Source organism: Vitis riparia, chromosome 1 (assembly GCF_004353265.1).
Source record: "Vitis riparia cultivar Riparia Gloire de Montpellier isolate 1030 chromosome 1, EGFV_Vit.rip_1.0, whole genome shotgun sequence".
Lineage (NCBI taxonomy): Eukaryota > Viridiplantae > Streptophyta > Magnoliopsida > Vitales > Vitaceae > Vitis > Vitis riparia.
This window is the reverse complement of record NC_048431.1, coordinates 10,612,174-10,640,126: the sequence shown is the minus strand read 5'-3', so window position 1 is coordinate 10,640,126 and position 27,953 is coordinate 10,612,174. Positions and strand designations below refer to the sequence as shown.

Sequence of the window (27,953 nt, the reverse complement as noted above, 5' to 3'; positions counted from 1 at the left end):
ACTTCAAAATATTTTGTGATAACATAGACAATTAGTTGAACTAGTTACTATTCCCCGATTGAACATGTTGAAGTTGACACAAATTTGCTTCAACCAATTAAGGTGGAAATCTTGACTTATTGCTCGATCATTTGAACTTCTAGAACTTAACGGTCATCTATTAGTGTATCAAAAGTCCAACGGCTAGTAGTTAGTTTAACTAGATGGTGCATTGTGAATTGTTTTACTGATATGATTACAATTTTTCATCAATTAAAAATAGATTATTAATTTTTTTTTATCAGAAAATAAATAATATATATTTTTGAATTAAAAATCTATATCTTTTAGAGAATAATCCATCTGCATATATTCATTTTTAATAAAATATTCATAATTGATATAATGATGCGGAAAACAATATAAAAATGTGTATTAATTGATATAATTTAACAAATTATTAGAAGATTTAAAATAAATTAGTGTAATCCCATTACATTTTGAAAGAAACAATTGTTGTAATCATGGTTTTAAAAATCGGATCGGATTGGTCGATCTAACGGATTGGACCATTAGTCGACGGTCTTTCCGATTTGATTCTGTTAATTGAACTGCCTTTGAATTGGACCAACATTGAACCGAACAAACCGATGATCAAAATGCCAAACCAAACTAACTATCCGATTTTCCATAAACTGATTAACTACATTTGACCAAAATCAGTTTGTTCAAAGCTACTAGTAAGAAGGTTGAAGCTACTAATTGCCTAAGCCTAGCTTGCTATTACAGTGGTTGTGCCATGTATATATAGTGAAGATATGTTTTATAACAAACCGATGTTAGATCGAACTCGAACCAAGGTCCTTTAGGACATTAAAAATAACAAGTTACCTTTTGCTTTATAACTTACTAATGTTGCGGCATTAATACTTATTTCAAAATTTTATCCAACAAACTATTTAAGCAAATTTACTTTCAAGTTTATTTTTAGAATAATTATTAATAATAAGTACAAAAATAGTATAATAATTTTAAAATAATAAAAAACATAAAATAAACTTAAATATATATTTTATTTAATATATTTATATTTATCTTTATAATATAATTTGGTATATCGGATCTTAAAAATAAAATATTATTAAAAATGTTAATTATATTATATTTTAAATTTTTTAAATTAATTTTATTTTTAATCAAAAGTAAATTATATATTTATGATGTCACTCGATCGATCGCGATTCAAACATCGAATCGTTAATCAATAATTTTTTCATTTTAATCATGGTTCCGATTCTAAAACATTGATTATAATCGTTGAAAGGGTTGTGTAGGATAGTGGTGAGCTTCCTCCATACATTAATTCACATCAATCCTTTCATCACCTAAAAGTAAACGGGCAAATAATAATGTTGAAGATATAATTGAAGCACGTGAATTCCATTTATAGCTTAAGAGGAAAAATGGCGAAGCTACATTAAGCAAAGGCCGTTTTCTGAGAAAGTACGAGTGTTTTAAATCTTTCCATAAGAAACATGCATGACCGCAACTGAAGGATTTCAAATGGGGAAAAGGAGGAGACAAACACACCCTTGATAATATGCTAAGGTACATTCACGTGGAAACGAAGATGATGGGCACGTGATTCACTGGAACTACAGCAGTAACAGCACTCACGGATATTCCGTTCAAGGCAAAATCCTCTCCAATCAGGGTGACGCACTAACGTGGGTGCTGCTGTCGCCACCACATCGCATCCAAACCCCATTTTTTCAGCACGTGCTCATTTCCGTGCCTTTTTGGGGTCCCCCAATTCAACCACCATTCACTCGCTCTGGCTTCTCTCTCTCTCCTCCATAGAAAGAGAATCCTTCCTGCTGCTCAGCACCATGGGGGGTCGTGGTGCTGCAGTTTCCCAGCCTCCGCCATTTGAGCATCGCATGCCTATCTATTCGGTGGGACCCCTTCGAGAGAGTGAATGGTACAAGTAAACGCGTGCGATGGTGTGATTCCGGCCTTTGAGAATTCTACCCTCCGCACCAATTATTCAAAACAAGGGAGAGTAAATGAAATTTGGAACATGTGATAAATAAGGGTCGGGTTGCCGATATTGTAAAATAATGCAAGTATTATTGTATTTGACATATCCTTTGTGGCGTGTATATAAAAATATAACTTTCGAGTTCTGATCCATCTATCCATTTTCAAGCTCTCAGCCATGGAGGTTCCACGGCTCTTTCTCATCGTCTTCCTAATCTCCATTGCCAACCCCTTTTACTCTTGTTTGAGCCTGCAACCTTCTCTTAATTCGTTCACACCATACTGGAATTCCTCAGTCAAAGATCACATAACCGGAGTCGCTAATGATCCATTTACAGTGAATTGGATGAAGAAGATAAGGAGGGAGATTCACGAGAACCCAGAACTGGCATATGAGGAGTTCGCCACAAGCGCGGTCATTAGGCGTGAGCTTGAGGAGCTGGGTGTTGGGTATCGGTGGCCGGTAGCCCGGACTGGGGTTGTGGCCACCATTGGTTCAGGGTCTCCACCTTTTGTTGCTCTGAGGGCAGACATGGATGCTTTGCCTATTCAGGTCAGTTCCGTTACTTTGTGTTCTCATTTTGTTTGGTTTCATCAAATAGGCCTATTCTAAGTTCCCCCATTTTTTATTTTGGTTGGATTTGCTGTGAATTATGTGAATTCGCGCTTCAAACTGTAGCAATTGCGCAGAATAATTCGGAAATAGGAGAGTCCTTCGAATAAATCGTGATGGACCCACAAAGCGGCGCCATCCTTGACCGCTGTTGTTGATGTAATGTCCTCTTTTAGACTTTAGGATATATTATATATCGAAATCTTGATCAACAGTTAATTTCAACGAGTAGCCAAGTTGTCATCAGAAACAACCACAAATTTCAGAACCTGTAGCTCTGATCGAAGAAGAGGATATCGTTTGTTAGAATTAGCTGATCATCAGAAACACCATAATTTTAGAAGAAAACTTGTGTTTTGATGGGGTTAGTCGGGAAATATATGCTTTTCGAAACCCAATTTTTGAAACCCAATTTTATGAATTTGAAAACTAGCTTTTAATGTGAAAAATTATATATTTTTCATGCACTATGAGTCGATTGCATATTTTCTGTCGAGATTGCCTTTTTTTTTTTTTTTTCCTCTTGTGCCCACCATCCGCCTCTCCCTCCCTCCCTCCCCAGTGAAACCGATCGATACTTTGTCGGCGTCATCACCGGCCGCCACTCACACCTCTCTCCCGACAATCTCCCCTCTCTCTCAGCAATCTCCTCTCTCTCCCTTTCCCTTCCTCTTTCTCTCTCTTTCCTTCCCTTTCGACATCACCAATAGAGGGGTGGTAATGGTGGAGAACCAAGGCTGGAGGGAAGAAGGTGCGACTGGTTGCCATTGACGGTGACAACCAGCAACTCTCACGGTAATTGACGGTGGTGGCAGAAACACCAACGTAGGGAGAGACGTTGAGGAGGGGCGAGAGGGAGGCCGACAAGGGCAAGGGCAAGCTCACCTCTAGGTAGAGGTTAACGGTGGTGCTCCCCTCTCTTCCTACGCTGGTGCTTCCGCCGTCGTTGTTGTCAATAACCGCGAGAGTTGCTGGTTGTCACCGTTAATGGCAACCAGCCGTGCCTTCTTCCCTTCGGCCTTAGTTCTCCACCATTGTCATCGCCTTCTTCCTTCTTGGTGATGTCGAAAGAGAAGGAAAGAGAGAGAAAGAGGGAAGGGAAAGGGAGAAAGGGGAGATTGCTGACCGGAGAGAGGTGTGAGTGGCGGCCGCTGATGACGTCGGCAAAGTGCTGGCCGGTTTCACTGGGGAGGGAGGGAGAGGCGGATGGTGGGCACGGGAGGAAAAAAAAAAGAGGGCAATCTCGGCACAAAATATACAGCCGGGTCAGAGTGCATGAAAAATATATAATTTTCCACATTAAAAACTGATTTTCAGATTTCATAAAGTTGGGTTCCAAAAAACATATATTTCCCAAATGGCCCATCAAAAAACAAGTTTCCCATTTTAGAAACTGTAGCTCTGACCCAACAGGATTTCGTTTGTTGTAATCAGGTATACTAAGAATTCATATTGTTAGGGAAAAAATGTGGCTGGTAATACTAGCAAGTTGCATTTCTCGGTGGTGTCATGGTGCCACTGTTGGGAGTTGCAGGCTGGTGGCCAGTAAGGAAGGGAATTAATCATATCTTGGGTAGTTTTTTAGCATCCTCTGTTTGCTTTCCCCAAGAACCCCAAGAATAAGAGTGAAAGTACAAGAAAAAAAGGTAAATTTTCAAGTTCCCAAAGAGATTAGGTACTTAAAACAGTTGCGGCAACGAAGCAAGGAAGCTTTAGCTTTCATCTCCATCTCAAATTGTTGCTAAGATTGTACGATTGTTGAAAAGGAAATCAACCACTTGATGATCCTTTTTGTTTAGACAAAATGGTTACTAGGAACTGTAAGATCAACTTATACAGAAGCTAATACAGGAATTCTTTTGAAGCCTTCTCAATATTATTTTGAGACTATGATCCCCAATGTCCATATCACTAATTTATTTTGGTAATTTCAAGAATTGTAGGATTGTAGTTTCATAGTTGAGGGTCGTTCTTGTTTTCGTTTTTGTTTTTTTGTTCTCAGAAATGTAGTTTAGTATCATTTATGCTGGCTATATGCAGGAAATGGTAGAATGGGAGCATAAGAGCAAAGTCGATGGAAAAATGCATGCCTGTGGACATGATGCACATGTAGCAATGCTCCTTGGTGCGGCAAAGATACTTCAAGAAATCCGAGATGAATTGCAGGTGAAGTTGACTCATGATAGAAGTCTCAGATATTAGAGTTTCGGCCTGTTTATACCATATCCTAGTTCAATTCCCTTGGCTCTACCTGAATTCATCTTCTTCTAATGCAGGGAACCGTTGTTCTTATATTTCAACCAGCGGAGGAACGTGGGGTAGGTGCAAAAGACATGATCCAGGAAGGGGTGCTTGAAAATATCGAGGCTATCTTTGGGATTCATACAGTGCATGGGTATCCAACAGGCACAGTTGCTGCACGGTCTGGAGAGTTTCTAGCTGGGTGTGGAGGCTTCAGAGCAAAGATCAGTGGGAGAGGGGGTCATGCTGCAAGTCCGCAGCATTCTATTGATCCAATCTTGGCCGTTTCGACATCAGTGATTAGCTTGCAAAATATTGTTTCCAGGGAGATAGATCCTTTGGATTCTCAGGTACTGTCAATTTTCAACTGATGTATAAGAACTTGATCAGATGGTTTCAGTCATTTGATCGGGTAATAAATTAACAAGATTTCTTGTACCTCCAACTTCTCACTAGAATTGGTTAGTACAGGTGGTTTCTGTAGCCATGATCCATGGAGGGACTGCATTTAATGTCATTCCAGATGCAGCTACTATAACTGGAACTTTCAGAGCCTTCAGCAAGAAGAGCTTCTATGCCCTCAGGGAAAGGATAGAAGAGGTAAATGATCTATGTACTTTACAAATGATTTATGACATAAACGCATATCAGTAGCTTTTATGCTGTCAAGAAAATTAAAGCATGCATGTGTGTAATTCAGAAACATAGAGATCGCATCTCAAAACACAGGGTAAATCCATCAGGTCCCCTGTCACAAAAAAATGTATATATAAACTCATCTGGAGACTAAACTCAAAGAGGTTTTTATGGACATGAATACAAGTTTTATATCCGTGTTCTTTGTGCCAGGTTGTCAAAGCACAAGCAGCAGTGCATCGGTGCTCAGCAGAAATTGACTTCGCAGGAATGGAACAGCCCACAATTCCTCCAACTATAAATGATGAGAGGATTTATGAACATGTAAGACAAGTCTCCATTGAAATAGTGGGTGAAGAAAACACAAAAAGATCTCCATCCTTCATGGGCAGTGAAGATTTTGCCTTTTACTTGGACAAAGTACCTGGATCCTTCCTTTTAGTAGGCATGAGAAATGAGAGGGCAGGATCCATATATCCTCCACACAGCCCTTACTTCAGCATTGACGAAGAAGTGCTTCCCATTGGGGCTGCAATTCATGCAGCATTTGCATATTCTTACCTTTCAAATTCAACCAAAAATTCGCCCTTCCATAGTAGCTAAATGCTCCCTGTATTTATTCTCTCACAATCTTTCATTCTACAGTGGTCTCTTATAGAGTCATTTTCTTTGTTTATTTGCTCTCCTAAGCAAGACGAAGGGAATTCTTCAGAGAATGCAGGAAGAAAACGATTTTCTGGGGAGGTAACAGGCAGAAATAATATACAAAGAATGCATTGTCCTGCACATTTCAGTACGTAGGATTTTCCCTCCTGGTCTGTTAATGTAATGGAGGGTGTTGTAACATATTTTGAAACTGAACCTGCAGAATTCAGGCCCCTTAATGTTATTGCATTGAAATTAAAGCTTAAGTTTCACAACAGGTTGTATGATTGTACAACATGCATTTAGGATTAATATTGAACACTCAACAAAGATCATATTAAGGCAATGTATACTTATGTGAACACTCAACATAAATAATATACAAAGAATACTTGTAGACTCCTTATGAATCGGTATCCGTAATCTAACAAGATAGTGTTATTACATATTAAGATAATTTTCTTAATTCTGGAGTTACATATCTCACTTATTATATGATTAACTGACATTCTTTAACTTCAAGGAGCATATATCAAATTCCATTAAAGGAATTATTTTAACCATCGATTTCATGATCACATGTCATTTGGATCACCTAAGAGAACAAACTATCTCAATCCTATGAGATATCATGATGCTTTTATTGAGAATAACTGTTGGTACCGACCTTTATCAATCACCCAATCTAGTGTGTATCTCATACATTAGTGTATCGACCATAGGAAACCTATCCTAACTACCAAGACAAGTTATTCTTCTAATTAAAAGGTAGTACACTATAATCTCTATTGGATTACTAAAATCTATGAACTGATTGTAGACAACTTATTTACTTTCAAGGAACCTATAACTTGTATCCTCTATATAATTCATAATGCACCCAAGTTATGTGCGATATAAGAGATATGTAATGAATACTCAAATCAATGTTAATGAAAGGGATAACAATGGGACAATCGAGTCTAACCTTGTTATATCATGTCTTGATTTTAGGAGTTGAATTCTAACACATTTAGTGTAATGACCCGCACCTAACCATGTAGATATTGTTTGCTTTGAATCCAAATGGACCCTCACAACTTTAAAACTCATCTACAAAGTTAAGAAGAGTTCATACTTATATAACGTCAAGAACTTTCCTTCCTATCTAATTTGGGATGTCACAAACATTCCCTCCTGTAAGCACAACGAGGACATTGTGTCCCATAAGATTGTGGGACCAAACAAATAAACACCCCCTATGACCAATCAAATCCTTACCCCTATGGTTAAACAAATCCCCACATCAAGGTCGGGGATTGGTTTTAATACCATTTGTAACAACCCGCATCCAACCATATAGATATTGTTCGCTTTTGACTCAAAGGGATCCTCACGACTTTAAAACGCATTTACAGAGTTAAGAAAAGCCCATACTTATTTAATGCTAAAAACTTTCCTCACTATCCAATGTGAGATGTCACACTTAGCCACTATTCTTGCTATGTATTTTTCTACTTTTCTTTTTACATTATTTTTTGCCTTGTATACTAATCTTACTCTAATTGTTTTTTTTTTTTTTTTTTTTTTAGAAGAGATTTTAGATCTTATATGTCATCCTTTCTTATTGTTTTTATTTCCTCATCCATAACATCTTTCCATCTTTGGTCTTGAATTGGTTCTTCAAAATCTACTGGTTCATAATTTGTAGAAAGACAAAAGAGGATTAGATCATTTTGATTTTCTATTACCTCATAAATTTATTATAAACTTCTAAAACATAATGTCCTTTCACTTAGCTTTTCGATAAAGATGACATTGTTGGAATTTCAAGAGTTGATAGAATGGTTATGAAAGTGGAATATAATTCTCTTGTAAGTTTTCCCTCATTTGTTCTTCTTCTTCATAAAGATGAGTATCATAGTTACTTTCTTGAGCATTACAATCACATTCTTCTTCATAATTAAATTTAACATCTCTACTTATAATGATCTTTCTATTGTTAACCTTTGGAGCTTGAGTTATAACTAATGAAAATATATTTTTCACTCTTATCAACTAATTTTGATTGCTTTTGATTCTACACATGAGCATATGCAAACCTTCCAAATACTCTCTAATGTGAAATACCCGACTTTCTTCCATTCCAAGCTTGTTACAATGTTTTATTTCATACACATCAATTGGGAGAATAATTTGACAAATAAAGCACATAATCAGCCACTCCGACCCAAAATTCTTTAGGCATATTCTTATTTTTTAATATATTTTGAACCATGTCAAGAATAGTTCTATTTTTTTTTTCAAATACACCATTTTGTTATGGAGAATATGAAACCATTAAAGGCCAACAAATCCCATGATTTTCAAAATATTTTTCAAATTCTTTTTATGTGAATTTGTCTCCTCTATCTTATCTCATTGCCTTTATATTATGGTCACTTTCATTTTCAACAAGTACTTCAAATTTCTTAAAAGGACTAAGTACTTCATATTTTTCTTTCAAAAAATACACCAAGTTTTTCTACTAAAATCATCAATGAAAAGAAAAATATATTCATTCTTACCAAAAGAGTTTGAATAATTTTGGTCACACACACACACACACACATATATATATATATATATTGTAATTTTAAGATGTTCAAATTAAGATGAATAATTTTAGACATTAAGATTTGAATAATTCATTCTTACCCAAGTTGATATCTCACATATATATGAATAATTTTAATTATCCAAAGTTAAGATGTTCAAATCTTAAGTGTTGAATTCAAGAGGAATCATTGACAAGTTTTTAGACATTTTTACAACATTATTTTGAATGTTTAAATAAAACATTCTACTTCTTGTCATAGACACATTAACAATTAAATTGGCATGTTGATATATTATTGAGAGATTTTGATTTTTTATATGAATATCACAATATTTTTCTAAGAGTTGACTCAAACTTAATATATTATTTTTCATGTTTGACATAAAGTAGACACTTGAGATAAATTGATGTCTTTTATTTTTAAAATGAATTAGGCTTTTACCTTTGCTTTTTATTGGAATCTTAGATGCATCTCCAATAGTAACATGACCATTCTTCAATTCATCTAGTTCCACAAATATGTTTTTGAAACTACACATGTGATTGCTTGCTTCGATGTTAAGATACCATGTGTTTTTCTCCTCTTTTATATGTCAATAATACGACAAGTTTCTTCTTGATCTTTTTTTCAATATAGTTGGCTTGTCCTTCCATATTGTTAGTGGAACTGCTACATTTATAAGCATAATGATCATATTATTTTTACAATTATAACATTTCAAGAAAAGTAATTAAAACCTTAAATTAAATCCCTATTGAAATAGTTGATGAATCAAATAGAAGTTTGAGGTAAATGAAAAGATTTAATTTTCAATTACTTTTTAGGATTGTGATGACAATTTCAAAAATGACTACTCTTATGTCAAGTAATTAAAATCTTTAACTAAATAAAAAGATTAAATTCTTATTTAAATTGATTATTAATATGGAAAAAATTAAAATTTGAATTACCTTTTAGGCTTATGATAGTAATTTCATGAATGACTTGAGTTATGTCAAGTAATTAAAACTCTAATTAAATGAAAAAGATTAAATTGCCATTTAAGTTGATTATTAGTATTGAAAAGATTAAATTCTCATTTAAATTGATTATTAGTATTGAAAAAATTAAATTTTAAATTACCTTTTAGGTTTGTAATGATAATTTCATGAATGGTTTATGTTATGTCAAGTAATTAAAACTCTAACTAAATGAAAATCGATATTTAAGTTGATTATTAGTATGATAAAGGTATTTTTGAAAAAAAGAAAAAAAAAAGAAAAAAAAGAAAGTGACAAAGAGCTTGTACCTTTATAGGTAATATTTAAATTCTCATTTAATTTGATTATTAGTATAGAAAAAAAACTAAAATTCGAATTACCTTTTAAGTTGATTATTATAATGATAAAGGTATTTTTGAAAAAGAAAAAGAAACAAGAAAGTGATAAACAGCTTGTACTTTTATAGATAATATTTAAATTCCCATTTAAGTTGATTATTAGTATAGAAAAAATTAAAATTTGAATTACTTTTAGGCTTGTGATGATAATTTAGGAATAGTTTTTGTTATTTCTAGTAATTAAAATCATAACTAAATGAAAAGATTAAATTCCTAAGGATATTTTTAGAAATAAGAAATTAAAAAGTAGTATAGATTTTCTCAAAAGAATTAGGAAAAAAACAATGTTTTCCCCCTCTAATCTCTTTTTAGCTCTAAAGAAACAAAGTGGGATAAGAAAGAGAGAAAATGATGGGGGAAAAGGAAGAAAAAGTAAGGGGAGTGAGGGCTGTAGAGTTATGACATGTGAAAAAAATGGTGAGTGAGAAAATAAGTACAGTTGGTGAACCGTCCCATCATCCAATACAATAACGGAAGGGTAATAGGCTAATAGTTTCCGAACCCTCATCTTTGACGGATTTTTCTCAATAGTAGGGTAAATTAAAAAAGTTATGCTTAAATTACTGTAATAGAAGAAGTTATTACAAATATACGGTAGTTTTTACCACATATGAGAGAGGATTTGCCACTTAGGAGAGAGGAGAGAGGAGAGAGGAGAGAGGGTTAACGGATAATTTTTTTTTAAAACCAAAATCATCTTTTCAAAAATCAAAAGGAAAATCGTCTCTTCAAAAGACGAGTTCCATGAAAGAAAAAAAAAAAATTAGTATTTAAAAAAATTCCCTATTTACAAGGGAACTCGTCTCTTGAAGAGACGAGTTCCATGAAAAAAAAATATATATTTTTAAAAAAATTCCCAAATTATTATTTAAAAAAAAAAAAAAACAATTCCTCAAGGGAACTCGTTTCTTCAAGAGACGAGTTCCCATGGGAAAAAAATATATATATATATATATATATATATATATATATATATATATTTTAAATACTTTATTTTTAAAAAAAATAAAATTCCCAAATTACACAAAAAAAAAAAAAAAATTCCACGAGAGTTCCCATGGGAAAAAAAAAATATATATATATATTTTAAAATATTTTATTTTTTAAAAAAATAAAATTCCCAAATTACAAAAAAAATAAAAAAATAAAAAAAATAATTCCACAAGGGAACTCGTCTCTTCAAGTGAAGAGACGAGTTCCCATGGGAAAAAAAAAAAAAAAAATTTTAATATTTTTTTTTATAAAAAAATTCCCAAAATAAAAAAAAAAAATAAATTATTCCACAAGGAACTCGTCTCTTGAAACTCGTCTCTTCAAGAGACGAGTTCCTATGGGAAATTTTTTTTTTTTTTAAAATACCTAAATTAAAAAAAAAAAAAAAAAAAAAAAATCCTTAAGGGAACTCGTCTCTTCAAGAGACGAGTTCCTATGGGAAAAATTTTTTTTTTTAAATTTTTTTTTTTTTAAATATTTTTTTTATAAAAAAAATTCCCAAATTACAAAAAAAAAAAAAAAAAAAAAAAAAAAAAAAAAAATTATTCCATAAGGGAACTCGTCTCTTGAAGAGACGAGTTCCTATGGGAAAAAAATTTTTATTTTTTATTTTTTTATTTTTAAATACCCAAATATTAAAAAAAAAAAAAAAAAAAAAAAAAAAAAAAAAAAAAACCAATTCCTTAAGGGAACTCGTCTCTTCAAGAGACGAGTTCCCATGGGAAATTTTTTTTTTTTTTTAAATATTTTTTTTATAAAAAAATTCCCAAATTAAAAAAAAAAAAAAAAAAAAAAAAAAAAAAAAAAAAAAACAATTCCACAAGGGAACTCGTCTCTTCAGGAGACGAGTTCCCTTGTGGAATAATTTTTTTTTTTTTTTTTTTTTTTGTAATTTGGGAATTTTTTTATAAATTTTTTTTTTTTTTTTTAAAAAATTCCCATGGGAACTCGTCTTTTTTTTTTTTTTTTTTTTTTTAATTTAGGTATTTAAAAAAAAATTAAAAAAAAAAAAATTTCCCATAGGAACTCGTCTCTTGAAGAGACGAGTTCCCTTAAGGAATTTTATTTATTATTATTATTATTTTTTAATTTAGGTATTTAAAAAAAATTAAAAAAAAAAAAAATTCATAGGAACTCGTCTCTTGAAGAGACGAGTTCCCTTGTGGAATAATTTATTTTTTTATTTTTTTATTTTGGGAATTTTTTTATAAAAAAATATTTAAAAAAAAAAAGAAAAATTTTCCCATGGGAACTCGTCTCTTCAAGAGACGAGTTCCCTTGTGGAATTTTTTTTCTTTTTTAATTTGGGAATTTTATTTTTTTAAAAAATAAAATATTTTTTTTAAAAAAAATATTATTTTTTCCCATGGGAACTCGTCTCTTGAAGAGACGAGTTCCCTCGAGGAATTGTTTTTTTTAGATAATAATTTGGGAATTTTTTTAAAAATATATATATTTTTTTTCATGGAACTCGTCTCTTGAAGAGACGAGTTCCCTTGTAAATGGGGAATTTTTTTAAATACTAAATTTTTTTTTTCTTTCGTGGAACTCGTCTTTTGAAGAAACGATTTTCCTTTTGAATTTTGAAAAGATGATTTTGGTTTTAAAAAAAATTTATCCGTTAACCCTCTCTCCTCTCGCCTCTCTCCTAAGTGGCAAATCCTCTCTCCTATGTGGCAAAAACTACCGTATATTTGTAATAACTTCTTCTATTACAATAATTTAAGCATAACTTTTTTAATTTACCGTACTATTGAGAAAAATCCCATCTTTGACTGGGTGTAAAATCGCCTTCTCAGAAAGTCTTAAAAAGGGGAAGTATGCTTAATTTAACTCCTTAGCCATTATTTTATCTTGTTAACCAAATATTAGAGTAACAGAAATTTACGGCGCAGCCTTTCTGAGCAGACATAAAATCTTAGTTTGTGGGGTTCACTTTCATAGATCTTAGCCATGGGAATTCTACAGCTCCTCCTCATCTTCTTCCTATTCCCCATTACCACCCCCTCCTTCTCTTGTTTGAACTTGCAGTATTCTCTGAATTCTCTCACATTACCACACCGAAATTCTTCATCTAAAGAGCACATAACTGGGCTGGCTAATGATCCAATTACAGTGAACTGGATGAAGAGGATACGGAGGGAGATTCATGAGAACCCTGAACTTGCATATGAGGAATTTGCCACAAGCGCGCTCATTAGGCGTGAGCTTGAGCAGCTGGGTATTGGGTATCGGTGGCCCATAGCCGGGACTGGGGTTGTGGCCACCATTGGTTCAGGGTCTCAACCTTTTGTTGCTCTGAGGTCAGATATGGATGCTTTGCCTATTCAGGTCAGCCCCATTACTTGTATTCTCATCGTGTTTGGGTTCACCAAAAAGGTTATTCTATGTGTGTGTATTCCTTTTTGTTGGGTTACTATGAATGTTAAATTCACGCTTGAAACCCTAGCAATTGCGCAGAATGAGCCAGAAAGAAGACTACTGTGGACTAATCACCATAGACTCACACAGTGGTGTTGTTTTTGGCCGCTGTTGGTTATATAATGCCTTCCGTTAGGGATCTAGGATATGATTATATATTGAAATCTTGATCAATAGTTGACTTGTATATCGGATATGTGGAAGGGTTGATACCAATTTAGTTGGAGTAACAAGGTTGATAAGAGAAACATACACGGTTACAAAAGAAATAAATTTGGGAGAATTAAAAACTTCATAGTATTCTACTACTCTCTTTCTCTCTCTTTTTATTCAAACATTACATAATCTCCTATTTATAACTACTCATACTAAACAAAATAGAAACTTTTAATTCTAACATCTTGAAACCTTCTAAGACTTGACAACTCATAAATAGAAACTAAATATAAACACTTAGAATAAAATATTCTCCCTTGACTTTTTAGAAACTGAATCTAGTTCTCATATTTTGAAAGTTTCTAAATCAAGTTTAATTTCCAACATGGCCTGTAAACTAGATTTGTGGCTTCAATTAGCAATCTCAACCTTCTAAAGTCTTCAAACAAACTTGGGAGTTTGGTGAAAATATTCGCAATTGGATTGTGAGATTTTGCAAATTTTAATTGCACATCTTTCTTCATAATGCACTCTCTAGTAAAATGATTTCTTGTATCGATGTACTTTCTTTCATCATGGAACATTTGATTTTTCGATAATGTAACCATTGATATCTTATTCACGTAGTGGGTGTCTTGTTGTTGCTTGTAACCCATAGTTATCAATCTTGCTTTGTATCTCTCTTCTTCTTCTTTTACATTCTTCTTTGCCTTGTTGATTCATCTTACTCCAATTAATAATATTTTTTCCTTTTGGAAGGGATTTTAGTTCTTATGTGAAATTCTTCCTTATTGCTTTTATTTCCTCATATTATTGCTTTTATTTCCTCATTCATAGCATCTTTTTATCTTTAGTCTTGAATTTCTTCTTTAACAAAAAGACAAAAGAAGGTTAGATCATTTTGATTTGTTGTTACCTCATAAATCTCTTGTAGACTTCTAAAACATGGTGTCCTTTCACTACTTTCCAATAAGGATCATGTTGTTGAACTTCATGAGTTGATGAAGGTGGTGATAAAAGTGAAATACTAATCTCTTGTAAGCTTCCCTTTGTTTGTTCTTATTCTTCATATTAGGGAAGAGTATCATAGTTCCCTTCTTAAGCACTCCAATCACATGCTTCTTCTTCATTAAACTTGGCATCTCTACTAATGTGATGATCTTTCCATTATTCATATTGTATAACTTAACCTTTGGAGCTTGAGTCATAACCAATGAAAACATATTTTTTTGTTCTTATCATCCAACTTTGATTGCTTTTGATCTGGCACATGAGTGCATGCAATGCTTTCAAATACTCTTAAATATGAAATACCTGGCTTTCTTCAATTCCAAGCTTATTGTGGTGTTTTATTCCATACAATTTGATTAGGAGAACAATTTGACAAATAAACTGCATAATCAATTGCTTTGATAAAAAAATTCTTTACGCATCTTCTTACTCTTCAACATGCTTTGAGCCATGTCAACAACAATTCCATTTTTTTTTCCAACTACATCATTTTGTTGTGGAGTATATGGAACTGTTAAAGGCCAACAAATCTCATGATTTTCACAATATTGTTTAAATTCTTTTGATGTGAATTCGCCTCCTCTATCAAATCTCATTACCTTTATATTATGGTCACTTTCTTTTTCAACAAGTGCTTAAAATTTCTTAAAGGCACTAAATACTTTAGATTTTTCCTTCAAAAAATGTACTCTAAGTTTTTCTATTAAAATCATCAGTGAAAGCAAAAAACATTTATTCTTATCAAAGAGTTGGAATGAATTGGGTCACATACATCCACATGAATAAGCTCCAAAGACTTCTTTGTTATTGTACTTGTTTATTTTGGAAAACCATTGTAGGCATGTGTCTTAAGTAGACATCCTTCAAATAATTGATCTAGGTAATCGATAGAAGGTAATCCTCTCACCATATTTTTCTTACTCAATAATTCAAATCCACCAAAATTAAGATGACCAAATCTTAAGTGCTAAATCTAAGAGGAGTCATTAACACAAGATTTTAGACACTTTACAACATCATTTTGCAAGTTTAATAAAAACATTTTATTGCTTGCTATAGGCACATTAGCAATTAAATTGGAATCTCTTATTGAAAGGCTTTGATTTTTCATATGAATATCATAACCTTTTTCTAAAAGTTAACCCATACTTAATGTATTATTTTTCATGTTGGGGACAATGTAGACATTCTAGATAAATTGATCCTTATATTTTTCGAACAAATTAGGATTTTACCTTTGCATTTTACCAAAATTTTAGATGCATCTCCAAAAATAACATGATCACTTTTCGATTCATCAATTTGACACAAAGTTAATATAAGACTTTGTCTAAATTTCATTTTTTATTTTTTAATTTATTATTCCCAAAGTCCAGATTGCTATATAGTCTTAGTTAATATCAAGAAGTATAGCAGTGTAATTATTAGGTTTTTTTATATAGTTGGCACTTAGCTATACTAGCCATATGCAGGAAATGGTGGAATGGGAGCATAAGAGCAAAGTAGACGGAAAAATGCACGCCTGTGGACATGATGCACATGTCGCAATGCTCCTTGGTGCGGCAAAAATACTTCAAGAAATCCGAGATGAATTGCCGGTAAAGTTGAATTCTGAAAGAAATTTTGATATTAGTATATATCTAACTTCATCTCCTTCTAATGCAGGGAACTGTTGTTCTCATATTTCAACCAGCAGAGGAACGTGGTGTAGGTGCAAAAGCCATGATCCAAGAAGGAGCGCTTGAAAATGTGGAGGCTATCTTTGGGGTTCATGCAGTTATTGAGTATCCCACAGGCACTGTTGCTGCACGATCTGGAGAATTTCTAGCTGGGTGTGGAGGCTTCAGGGCAAAGATCAGTGGAAGAGGGGGTCATGCAGCAGTTCCACAACATTCTATTGATCCCATCTTGGCAGTTTCCACATCAGTAGTTAGTTTGCAAAATATTGTTTCCAGGGAGACAGATCCTTTGGATCATCAGGTACTATTGATTATCAGTCATGTCTAAGAGCTTGATCAGATGGTTTCAGTCATTTGATCAGGCAATGAAGTAGCCGAAGTTCTTTAATTTTATTTCATTTCCGACTAAACCCTCAACTTCTCACTAGAATCAGTTAGTACTGCAGGTGGTTTCTGTAGCCATGATCCATGGAGGGACTGCATTTAATGTCATTCCAGATGCAGCTACTATAACTGGAACTTTTAGAGCCTTCAGCAAGAAGAGCTTCTATGCACTCAGGGACAGAATAGAAGAGGTAACCGATCTATCTCCTCCACAAAGTGTTTATGACATAAACACGTGAAACTATCGCTAGCTTTGAGTACTCAAAAAAATCAAAGCATATCTTCATATGAACTGATAGCTAGCTAATATAATCCAGAAAGAACTTCATGTTCTTTGCAATGTGTAGAGATCTCAGCTCGTGACATTGGATAAATCCATAAAAATAAAAAATAAAAAAGATATATAAACTCATCTGGACACTAAAATCAAGTTAAAAAGTACTTTTTATGGAAAATGGATACTAGTTTTTATGTTCATGCCTCTGTGCCAGGTTATCAAAGCACAAGCAGCAGTGCATCGGTGCTCAGCTGAGATTGACTTCTCAGGAATGGAACTGCCCACAATTCCTCCAACTATAAATGATGGGAGGATTTATGAACATGCAAGAAAAGTCTGCAGTGAAATGGTAGGTGAAGAAAACACCAAAACATCTCCAGTCTGCATGGGCAGTGAAGATTTTGCTTTTTACTTGGACAAAGTACCTGGATCCTTCCTTTTTCTAGGCATGAGAAATGAGAAGGCAGGATCCACATATCCTCCACACAGCCCTTACTACGTCCTCGATGAGGAAGTGCTTCCCATCGGGGCTGCAATACATGCCGCATTTGCACTTTCTTACCTTTCAGATTCGAACAACAATTTTCACTTCCATATTAGCTAAGTAGTCCCTGTATTTGTTCTCTCACAATCTTCCAATCTACGGTGGTCTGCTGTAAAATCATCTTCCTCCTGGTCTGTTTAAGCAGCGGGGCTTGTTGAAACATATGTTGAAACTGAACCTGCAGAATTCATGCGGGGGACTAAGATGTAGGATTCCCCCTCTGTGTCATCTCTTTGAAATTATAATGCTCTAGTTGACAACAGATTGTCTCTTGAGATGTTTTATATTGAGAGTCCTACACGATGCCTTTAGGATTAAAATCAGACAAGAAGACAACGATCATATTAGGGCAACTTGTATTTTAAAGTCCTGCCATGCCGTGGATCAAAGCCAACCATCAACCTCAGAATAGTAGAAAGTGAAAACATTGGACATTCCTACCAAAGAACACTTCAATATTTATAAAATTATGAACATATTTCTCAAACAGGGTATCAATTTATGACCATCTCATCCCATAAACAAAGCAAAAATTCAAAATAAAAGCACATTTAAACCATATATATAAAAAAATATCATGGAAAAACAGTCATCAACATGAAGTTCATTATACAGAGACAAAATTATCAGCATGCTGACTGATTGCTCTGAAATGATTTGCTATCTAGGTCTTTGTTCTTCTCTTGGATATAACTTTTTTTGAGGATTTCATTGTGGTCTCCTTGAATCTTCTGGTTTTATATTTAAGTTCGTACTTTGATTAATTCATGCGTGGTTATAAACTATATAACGAATGTGTGTCTCCCTTCTGATGGGGGTTGTCTCCTACGTGATACTATCACAGCCTAATTATAAAACTTCATTGCAAAACTTGAGGAATTCCTTTTTCTGTTGTCAAGGGTCTTCCTTTTTGTTAAAGTTATTGTTTTGTTGTGCTCCACTCGGAATACTGGGTCTTAATTTTCTACTTGTGTGTGCGCGTGATTTTGGTTATTGTCTTCCTCAATGAGTTTGCTGAGCTTTTGTTTACGATGGAAATGGACGGATAACATAAATTTTATAAGGTCAATTTAGCCTTCCAATGTGAATTGAAGATAGGAAATGATCATTTATAGCTATCCAACTGAACCCCTGCTGTTGTGTAGCAGATAAACAACATTCACATTCAGGATACAGATACATATATAATTTATATCACGGGACTCCTAACCTAAACCAACTAACGAATATGATCAATATTTTCATACCTTTTTTTAAGGATGGTCTTTATTTACGAGACTGATATGCCAAGCCTGCTAACTAATGTGAAAAGTTGCTTTATTATCTCCATCAATGCAAAGCTCTTTTTATGCTGTCCATTGACTTAATGTGTGAAAATGATAAGTTTTGGAAATGAGTGGACAGAAATGAAGGCATGTCATATAATATCTTCAAAAAAATTGCTACCGTCTTTTTGTTGAGCAACCAATTTTCCTAAAAGCATGCAGCTCACGTGGAAAGGTAGATGGAGAATTTGGATTCAACCAATTTTCTTATAGGCTTGCAGGATTTGGGCTCAATATAGAGATCATGCTCATTAACAGTCTTGTCAGCGAATCTCCAGGGTTGTGGCCTGAAGAGAGACAACTGATACCTGAGACTTTCCTTCTAAAACTTGGAGTGGTTTTCATGACCGGAGATGGTTAGACAGGTGCAGCAAAAATGGGGCTAAGTATTGACTTGCTTATGTAAACTTTAATTTTGTTTCTGTATACAAATTTCTCGTTGTGTGTCACTGAATAACTTGATATAGAAATTCATGAACACGATCAAACATTCTGCACTTAATGCATAGAAGAGATGAGATTACTAAAAGGATTTATGCAAAATTTCCATGTCAATGGTTGGTGCTTTTATAAATCAATTGGCCCTGGTGTTTCTAGTCAATGTCTTTGGAATGGGAATGACTTTAATATTTGATGTTCACTATGCTTCCATTTGTATTGATGGCAAAACAGTTTTTTTTTTTTTTTTTTAAAAAAAAAGAAAAGAAAAAAAGGTGTTATCCTGTTTTAAGATGTGGTAGTCTCATATTTTTTTAATCCTCCCCTTCAGTTTCTTGAGAGACCTAAATGTTCCCTTTACAAATTAAATTTTCAAAGGAATTAAGATTCAAATGGCGCAAGTAATGAATGGCTGAGCTAGATGCAGATACTGTGGCATATTATAAAGGGCAGCACCCACGAGGAGCATGATTTGGGCCTGGAATAAGTTCTCAAACCCATGTGCCAGATAATCCATCCTGTGGGTCGACGGTTTATCCCCCTGCAGCCACAAATAGTTTGTCATAAACACACAGGTCTGGTTATAGGACAAAAATATACTTTTTCATCAATCAGATAGTACTATGTATTTTTAGGCCTCATTATTTATACCATAATCCTATTAACTTATTTGTACTCTTTTATTTTGGTCTCATTCATTTATATCCTTCTTCAACAATCTAAATCTTACAATACATGCATATTCAACAGTTCATATCTTTTGTTCAATAGCTAGGTACCACTACAACACTTCAACATTTTCCTGAACACACCCTCCTATACGAAGTGACAATGTAGATGTGTCATGCCTACTTGAGTTGTTATAATTCCACATTGACAATGCATGTAATAGTTGATTTAACTCAAAAATGGTTTACCTTAGTCAATTATTGCACAAATTGGATATTGCAGCATAGAAATGAGGTGAAGTCTGAATTCACCAAGTATTGGAGTAAAATTTTCTAACACCACTTTTTCTCAGGCTTCCATCCTGCAACTCTGTCATCAACTACAACAATCCTTTCACCAAGTGGCTGTGTACTCTTCTAGGAATTCTTGCATATAGACAAAAAGCCCAAATTTGGGTGCTCTGATGGTGAGGTTAGTACTTAAGTTGTAAAAGGAAATAGGAAAGTAAAAGAAGGAGAAGATTTTGACTACTAGATTTATCTTGTTTTAATCACCAGTTAACCACCTATATATAGCCAAAAATGAACCAATGGGCCATTGACACGTGGGTCCACCTTTCGTGTGAGGTGAAAACTGTTAGCCAAGGTCTTCCCGTGGTTCCCATGGCAATGATTGCACCTCAACAATGCGCATACCTTTGTGAAATAAGACATCAATGAAAGGCTTGTTTGTTCTCCATAAAGATGGATAAAGAATGACAATCAAGAAAGTAATAGTGACTTCATCTTAAACACGTGACAAGATGGGCACCAAGCTCATAGAATCATTTATGGGTTCAACCCCTCAATGATGCCTCCCACCATTTTCTATTTTATGCACTCTTTAATAGCAATGGAGTGAGAACTTTTAAAAGAGACCATTTAGCTTTTAGCCTTTTATTTGAGTCTCCCTAAGATTTCTTCCATGTGGTATGCACGTTACATATGGTGACATGGAATGATAAGCTTTCCCTTGCCGATTATTAATTTTATCACTCATTATGGTCTCTCTCTCTCTCTCTCTCTACATAGACTGTCACACATTGCCTAAGGCATTTTTTCACTATCATTCAAGTTCTTGTATATACCCTCATCAAAGTCATTTCAAACACTTCACGAATTTCCTGTACTGAGTTCTTCTGCACTTAAGAAGTCCTTTCCAATCTCTTAAGTTTCATTTTTCTACGCTTAAATGAAACTTTTCTTTTATTTTCTTTTTACTTCTATCCCTTGTTTGTATTCACTTTTTTTTTTTTTTTACACCTTCACCATCAATTTACTTCTCTCTAGTTTTCTTCTATCGTTCTTTCTTTTACTAGTCAATTGTTCAAAAAATTGAACTTCATTATGAGAGAATAGGGCAATTTGAGTTCTTGACCTCAATCTCCTTTAGGTTTCAAGGTTGGATCTTGGACCCTTTGTAGTGGCATACATAGAATTTTCTTTAGTTCTATGTGTCACCTTTTTATCATGTTTTATTACATGTTCATGGATGTTTAGGGAGATGGAAACCTAAACTCCATGAAACTCCTACGAGATTGGAGTATGAAGAGAGTGAAAGGGACAAATTGAGGGCATCAAATAGGGGTTTTTTCATTTGCAGTACCTTCAGAGGATGAAGGAGATGATTCATCCAATTTTCAGCGATTTAGGAATAATTTCTCTTTGTCATTAGCTTTCCATCCTTTCCTGTTCAACTACAAAGCACCATGGGTCAACTAGGGGTGAGATTTTTCTTCCCACTATTATGTGGGACTTCTTCCATTTTTGTCAAGGTCCATCTAGCTTAATGATATCCAAATGTCCACTACATCTTCAAAGTTTGTGGCGTCTTGAACCTCAATACAGCTTCCACCTTAGGGTTTGAGAGGTACCATTCATATACCAGTTCAAGTTATCTTGAAAGGGATATTTTTATTTAAAATCAAAGCGTTCAGGATCATTGATAGGTGTCTTGAGAACAAGGAGTGGGAAATGGAGAGTTAGTGCTCGTCTCGAGCCATTGGGAGTGCCTAAAAAAGAATCCCTTTTTAAGAGAAGTTAATGCCCCACCACCTTGTCAAGTTGTCCTCAGGGAATATATTTGAATAGATTATTATACAAATATCAGGGCCAATCAATGAAAGAAAATTCTTGATCCTGGTAAATGTTCAGAGTATTTAAGATATGATAGATAATCCATCCTCATACCCCTTGCAGTGTCACCAAGCACCACACCAGAAAAGTTTATCTTTGGAGTTCAATTTTCAAATTGGTTCTCTTAGGGTACTAGGAAGTGAAAGGAGAAATAGAAGAGGAAAATGAGAAAGCTGGGGAGGTGGAAAAGGATAAAGCTAGGGAGTAGGAAAACAAAAGAAAAAAAGAAAGAGCGGGAAAGAGGGAGAGAGAGAGAGAGAGAGGGAGAGGTGAGCTTTGTAAAATGCTCAAAAACAATCAAGGAGTCAAAGAAATTAAACCTAATTCAAAATCTGAGCCATAAAAAGGCATGTCTTACTTAGAATATGGCTAACTCCTACTAATGCTATTTATAGTGTTCACCTAAAGGCAATGTTTTCAGAACCGAATCGGACATTAAACCGAAAAAATTACCAGTTCATGGTTCATTGGTCAGACCGGTGGTTGAACCGCGATTATCGATGACGTCATAAATATATAATTTATATTTTATTAAAATTAAAAATAATTTTAAAATATTTAAAATATATATAATTAAAAATTAATAATATTTATGATATTATTTATTCATTTTATATGAATGTATTAATATTTTAAATTTATTAAACAAAATATATATTATTTAAATATGAAAATATATTGAAAATGGTAAAAGAAATTGTATTTAACTATTTAAGTATAAAGACATATTGAAAATGAAAAAAAAAATGTAATTTATATATATATATATATATATATATATATATATATATATATATATATATATATATATATATATATAAATTATTTTTTGAAATAAATCCTAACAGCACAAGGGGGCGGGGAGTGGGGGGAATTGAATCGTCGGGTTCAACCGATTCGATTCCAGTTCAACCTCTTTCCAGGCTAATTGATCGGACCAAACTAGAACCATGACCGATCGGTCCAGTCCGGTTTTTAAAACCATGTCTAAAGGTTCTCCTAAATAAGTTTTGATGATAACTAACAATTTTAAATCAAGTAAAGTTTTAAGTTTTAACGAGAAAGTCAAAAGAAAGCTTAAGTTTGCTTAAAAGGGATTCAAAGAACTTGAGGACTTGGATGTTTGAAAACTCTTCAACTCTAAGATAAATTTATAAGATGAATCTTTTAGGTGCACTAAAGATTAAAATTATTTTTCATGCATTCACTCATACTCGGTTTTCAAAAAAAAAATTGAACTTAATCATTTATAATTTATTTGAAACTAAGTTAATTTTCAAAAACCTTAGGCAAAACTATTTCAAATTGACTTACAAAGGTTTTTAGATAAGTTGCATAAGTGTTGAAAAGTTTGAATTGAAAAAAGGAAGCTTTTGGGCTAACTTTGGCCCAATCAATCAAGACCTTTCTAAAACTAATTCAGTCGGTTGGGAACCGGTTCAACTGGTTTGCCTTTTTGGGTTGAGGATCAATCAAGGAACCAAAATGTTTTCTTTCTCTTCTACTTGTATTTTTGGAAGAGACATTACCTTTCCTAATTGAGATTTAATTAAGGGTTAGTAGAATCTTAGAAAATACCAAAAGTCACCTACAATTCCTTTAATGGTCAACGACTATACAACCAGTTGAACTAGAGCTCAATCGATCGAGGCCTATCTCTATAGAAAAAGGTGCCCAAGATTGATATCCTATAAATTGAGACCTCCTATGCATTTATTGAGTAGAGAACACTTGCATTAACCTACCTACCTAATTATTTCTCTCCTTCAAAGCTATCAATCTCAAATGTATTAATTTCATCACTTGTAAATCATTTAGTACACCCATTTGTTTTCATCATAACTTCCATTGTATTGAACCTTTATTAAGTTAGGTTGAGTATGATTAAACATTCCTTACTTACAAAAGATCAAGTGTTTGAAGCTTCAAGTTATTATTGAGCTTGAAGATACTTGTAGTGTCTATTAGAACCCTTGAATCTAACTAAGCAATGTTTTAAAAACCGGAACGGACCGGCCGGTTCAATCGGTTCAATTGTCGACCGGACACTGATCCGGTCTAGTTCAGCCTTTGAGCCGGAAGGGGCTTCGAATCGGACGAACCATCGGTTGAACCGTCAAACCGGACAAATCGTCCAATTTTCTGTGAACTGGTCACACCTGAAAGTTGTCCAAAATACACTTGGGCCTTGTCTGGGCCTACAATCTTCCCTTCACCAGGCAACCTATTGAGCATATTGCTTCAATCAACTGTGGCCTATGTGGGTTATTTATAGAGCTTAATCAACTCATTAAATTTGTGAGTTTTCGATGTGGGATGTGGGATTTGGTTTTAAAGAAATAAAGAATAACAAATGGAAGTGATGCATTGTGAGGATTTGAACCTCGAATCCAAGTTTTACAAAAGAAGCAGCCCACCATCAAGCTACACAACTCCTTTGGTATTTATGTGAAACAATATTTTATATTAATGCTCTTTGGTAATTTTTATAAAATAAAACATTTATGATTTAAGCAAATATAAATATTTAAATTCATGTTTATTTTTATAATAATTATTAACAATAAATATGAAAATAATATAAATTAATTGATATAATATTTTTAAAATTTTAAAATAATAAAATGCATAGATATGTAGATAAAATTAAATGCTATAATTTTCTTATCATATGTAAATATTATACATATTTTATTTAATAAAATTTGATATATTAATACATTTCTATTTATGTTTATCATTTAATAGATATATCACATACAAAAAAATGAAATGCTATAATTTTAACATTATATAAAATTTTTTAAATTATTTTTAATTTTAATAAAATACAAATTATATATTTATGACATCACCAGTTCGACCGCGGTTTGACCACCGGTTTGACCAATGAACCGTGAACCGGTAACTTTTCCAGTTCAATGACCGGTTCGGTTCTGAAAACATTGAATCTAAATGTAAAATTTGAAAGCTTGTATTGGAAACCTTGGACCAGTGAAATCCTCACTTAAAAATGAGTTTAAGGAAAGTGGACTTAGACAAATTTGCTAAACCACTATAAAAACAAGTTTACATATCTCTTTCCCTCTTTATATACTTTTACTGCATTAATTATTACTCAACTTAAGTAGTTTTCTAAAAAGTTTTAATTACCCAATTCACCCCCTCTCCTCCTCTTGGGTGTTTCCTTAATCAAATTAGTTGTATTTCACAATTGGTATTAGAGTTAGACCTCTTATTTAAGACTTAACCATCTAAGAGGATATGACTAACCCATAAAACTCACCACATTTGGAAGATTTTTTCAACCACTTGACCTTCATTCTTTACAAGGATCGATTATACTTATTGAAGAAAAAAAATGATTTGGTTTTTACAATCAACGGATTTTTATCTTTGGGATATCATTGAAAATGGTCCTAACATTCCAACAAAAGTAGAGAATGTACTGTTTGTTCCAAAACCAAGGAAAGAATTAGATGAGCTTGATAAGAGAAAAAATCAACTAAATGCTAAAGTTGTTTATTTTTTATATTATGTTATTGATAGAAATGAATATAATCATATTTATTAATGTAAGCTAACTGGATAAAATTATAGACCACTTGAAATGAACAAATCAAATGAAGGCTAGGAATCTAAAATTAATTTACTTATTTGTATTTACGAATTGTTTTCTATGAATAATAATGAAACCATTGTTGAGATGTTTACAAGGTTCACCAATATTGTCACTGGTCTTCAAGCTTTCGGAATGACCTACAAAGAATTCGAGAATGTACTAAAGATATTGAGATCTTTTCCCAATAAATGGGAAGCCAAGGTTAGAGCAATTCAAGAGGCAAAATACTTTACTAAACTACCTTTGGAAGAGTTGATTGGTTCATTGATGATTCATGAAATCACTATAAAAAGTCATTAAGATGTTGAGGACAAAAAGAAAAAAAATATAGCTCTCTTAAAGCTTCAATAATTGAGGAAGATGTTGAAGAAGGGAATGATAGTGAAAAAGATGAAGATCTAGCTCTCCTCACAAGGAAATTCAAGAAATTTATGAAGGATGAAAAATATAAAGGACAAAGATTCACTTCAAAAAAGGATTCTCAAAAGAAGGAAGCCTCATCAAATGAAAAGAAAATGAAAAATGACTTAATATGCTACAAGTGCAAGAAGCCCTGACATATTAAATATGATTTACCTTCTCTACAAGAGTGGAGTCAAGAAAGGAAAAAAAAAAAAGAAAGCAATTGTTGCCACTTGGATGATAGTGAAGATGATTCCACTAAAGAAAAGAATGAGAAAAAAGTGACAAACATATGTTTCATGGCTATTGATGAGCTTGATAAGATAAACTCAAACCTCAGTTATGATGATCTACAAGATGCTTTAAAGAATTATACGAGGATCTTGAAAAAATTGGTTTGAAAACTATTTCACTCAAAAGAAAATTCAAAGTCTTGAAAATGAACTTGAGAATTTACAAGAAAAAAATTTCAAACATGGAAAATGCCAAGACTTCCTTAGAAAAAGAAAATGACATTTTGTAAAAGAAGAATGAGTGATTACCTTCCTCACTTTCAATTTTCTCTTGTGGTAAAAAAATTTTTGATATAATTATTGCTAGTAAAAAAAGCATGTGTGACAATAGGAGACTAGGATACAAGTCCTCTAAGAATCAAAAGTACTTCAAAAATTATTTTATAAATGAATCTTCTAATGCAAGTCCTACTATTTACAACTTTTGTGGAAGAGGATGATACATTAGTATCATTTGCTCACTTAGAAATGGTTCTCAAAATGTTACTATTTTTAAAACAAAAAAGATTTGGATTGAAAATCTAAATATACTAACCCCCAATGATCCAAAAAGATAAGTATACCTAAATCTACTTGAGTTATTTTTGTAGGGTTTAAAGAAGAACAAGTAGTTCTTAGATAGTAAATGTTCAAGACAAGTGATTAGAGATGAGTCCAAGCTTGTATTTCTCACAAAGAAGAAAAGTGGTTATATGACATTTGGAGGCAATACAAAGGAAATAATAATTAGGCATGAAAAGTTGGTAATAGCACTTCTTTCCTTATTGAAAATGTGTTGCTAGTTGATGGTTCAAAACATAATCTTTTGAGCATTAGTTAACTTTGTGACAAATGTTTTAAAGTAATTTTTGAAGCATCATATTATATCATTAAAGACATTCAAAATGATAAAACTATTTTCATAGGCTCTAGAAATGACAATATTTACACTATTGATATTCAAAAGTATGATGGTCATAACAAATCTTTTCTAGCATACATGATCAAAGTTGGTAGTGGCATGGTAGTTAGGACATGCTAACATAGACCTCATTTTCCAACTCAACAAAATAAACTTGTAAGATGCCTTCCGAAAATCTATTTTCAAAAAGATAAAGTTTGTGATACATGTCAAGTGGGAAACAAATCAAAAATGTTTTTAAAAATTTAGTCTTTTTGCATATCTTTTTCCTTACTCCCTTATAAGCTATTTATAGAAAGTTAATTAACAACCATCTAAGCATATCTTCCTTAACAAGGTTATCTTCATCCTTACCAAGCTTGGTCAGCCTTTGTTGGTTGGTGATTGGTTTTTATGCTTCTTTATCTATAGATCTTTAGGAGTATCAAATACTCCAACTAGAAGCTTTTTAGGAAGAATGAAGGTCAATGGCCGCTTAATTTTGCTAGGGTATGAGGATTTCCTTACTTGTGAGTAAATATGAAGATGTTCTCGGTTTTTAGGATGTTTCCAC

General features: G+C 33.1%; 1 protein-coding gene across 1 annotated transcript; it reads left to right on the top strand.

Moving 5' to 3' along the window:
- The first annotated feature begins 2,134 nt into the window (after window positions 1-2,134).
- On the top strand, window positions 2,135-6,429 carry LOC117924396 (IAA-amino acid hydrolase ILR1-like 4). The gene is made up of 5 exons (XM_034843034.1): window positions 2,135-2,572; window positions 4,673-4,798; window positions 4,909-5,223; window positions 5,345-5,473; window positions 5,723-6,429. Exons 1-5 carry the CDS (start codon window positions 2,198-2,200, stop codon window positions 6,110-6,112), a joined length of 1,335 nt encoding a protein of 444 aa, XP_034698925.1. The 5' UTR covers window positions 2,135-2,197; the 3' UTR covers window positions 6,113-6,429.
- Window positions 6,430-27,953: the final 21,524 nt, after the last annotated feature.

Coding starts and splice junctions, on each gene's coding strand:
- LOC117924396 (XM_034843034.1), top strand. CDS start 2,198: ATGGAGGTTCCACGGCTCTTTCTCATCGTCTTCCTAATCTCCATTGCC. Junction 2,573..4,672: donor TGGATGCTTTGCCTATTCAG/GTCAGTTCCGTT, acceptor GGCTATATGCAG/GAAATGGTAGAATGGGAGCA. Junction 5,474..5,722: donor TCAGGGAAAGGATAGAAGAG/GTAAATGATCTA, acceptor TCTTTGTGCCAG/GTTGTCAAAGCACAAGCAGC.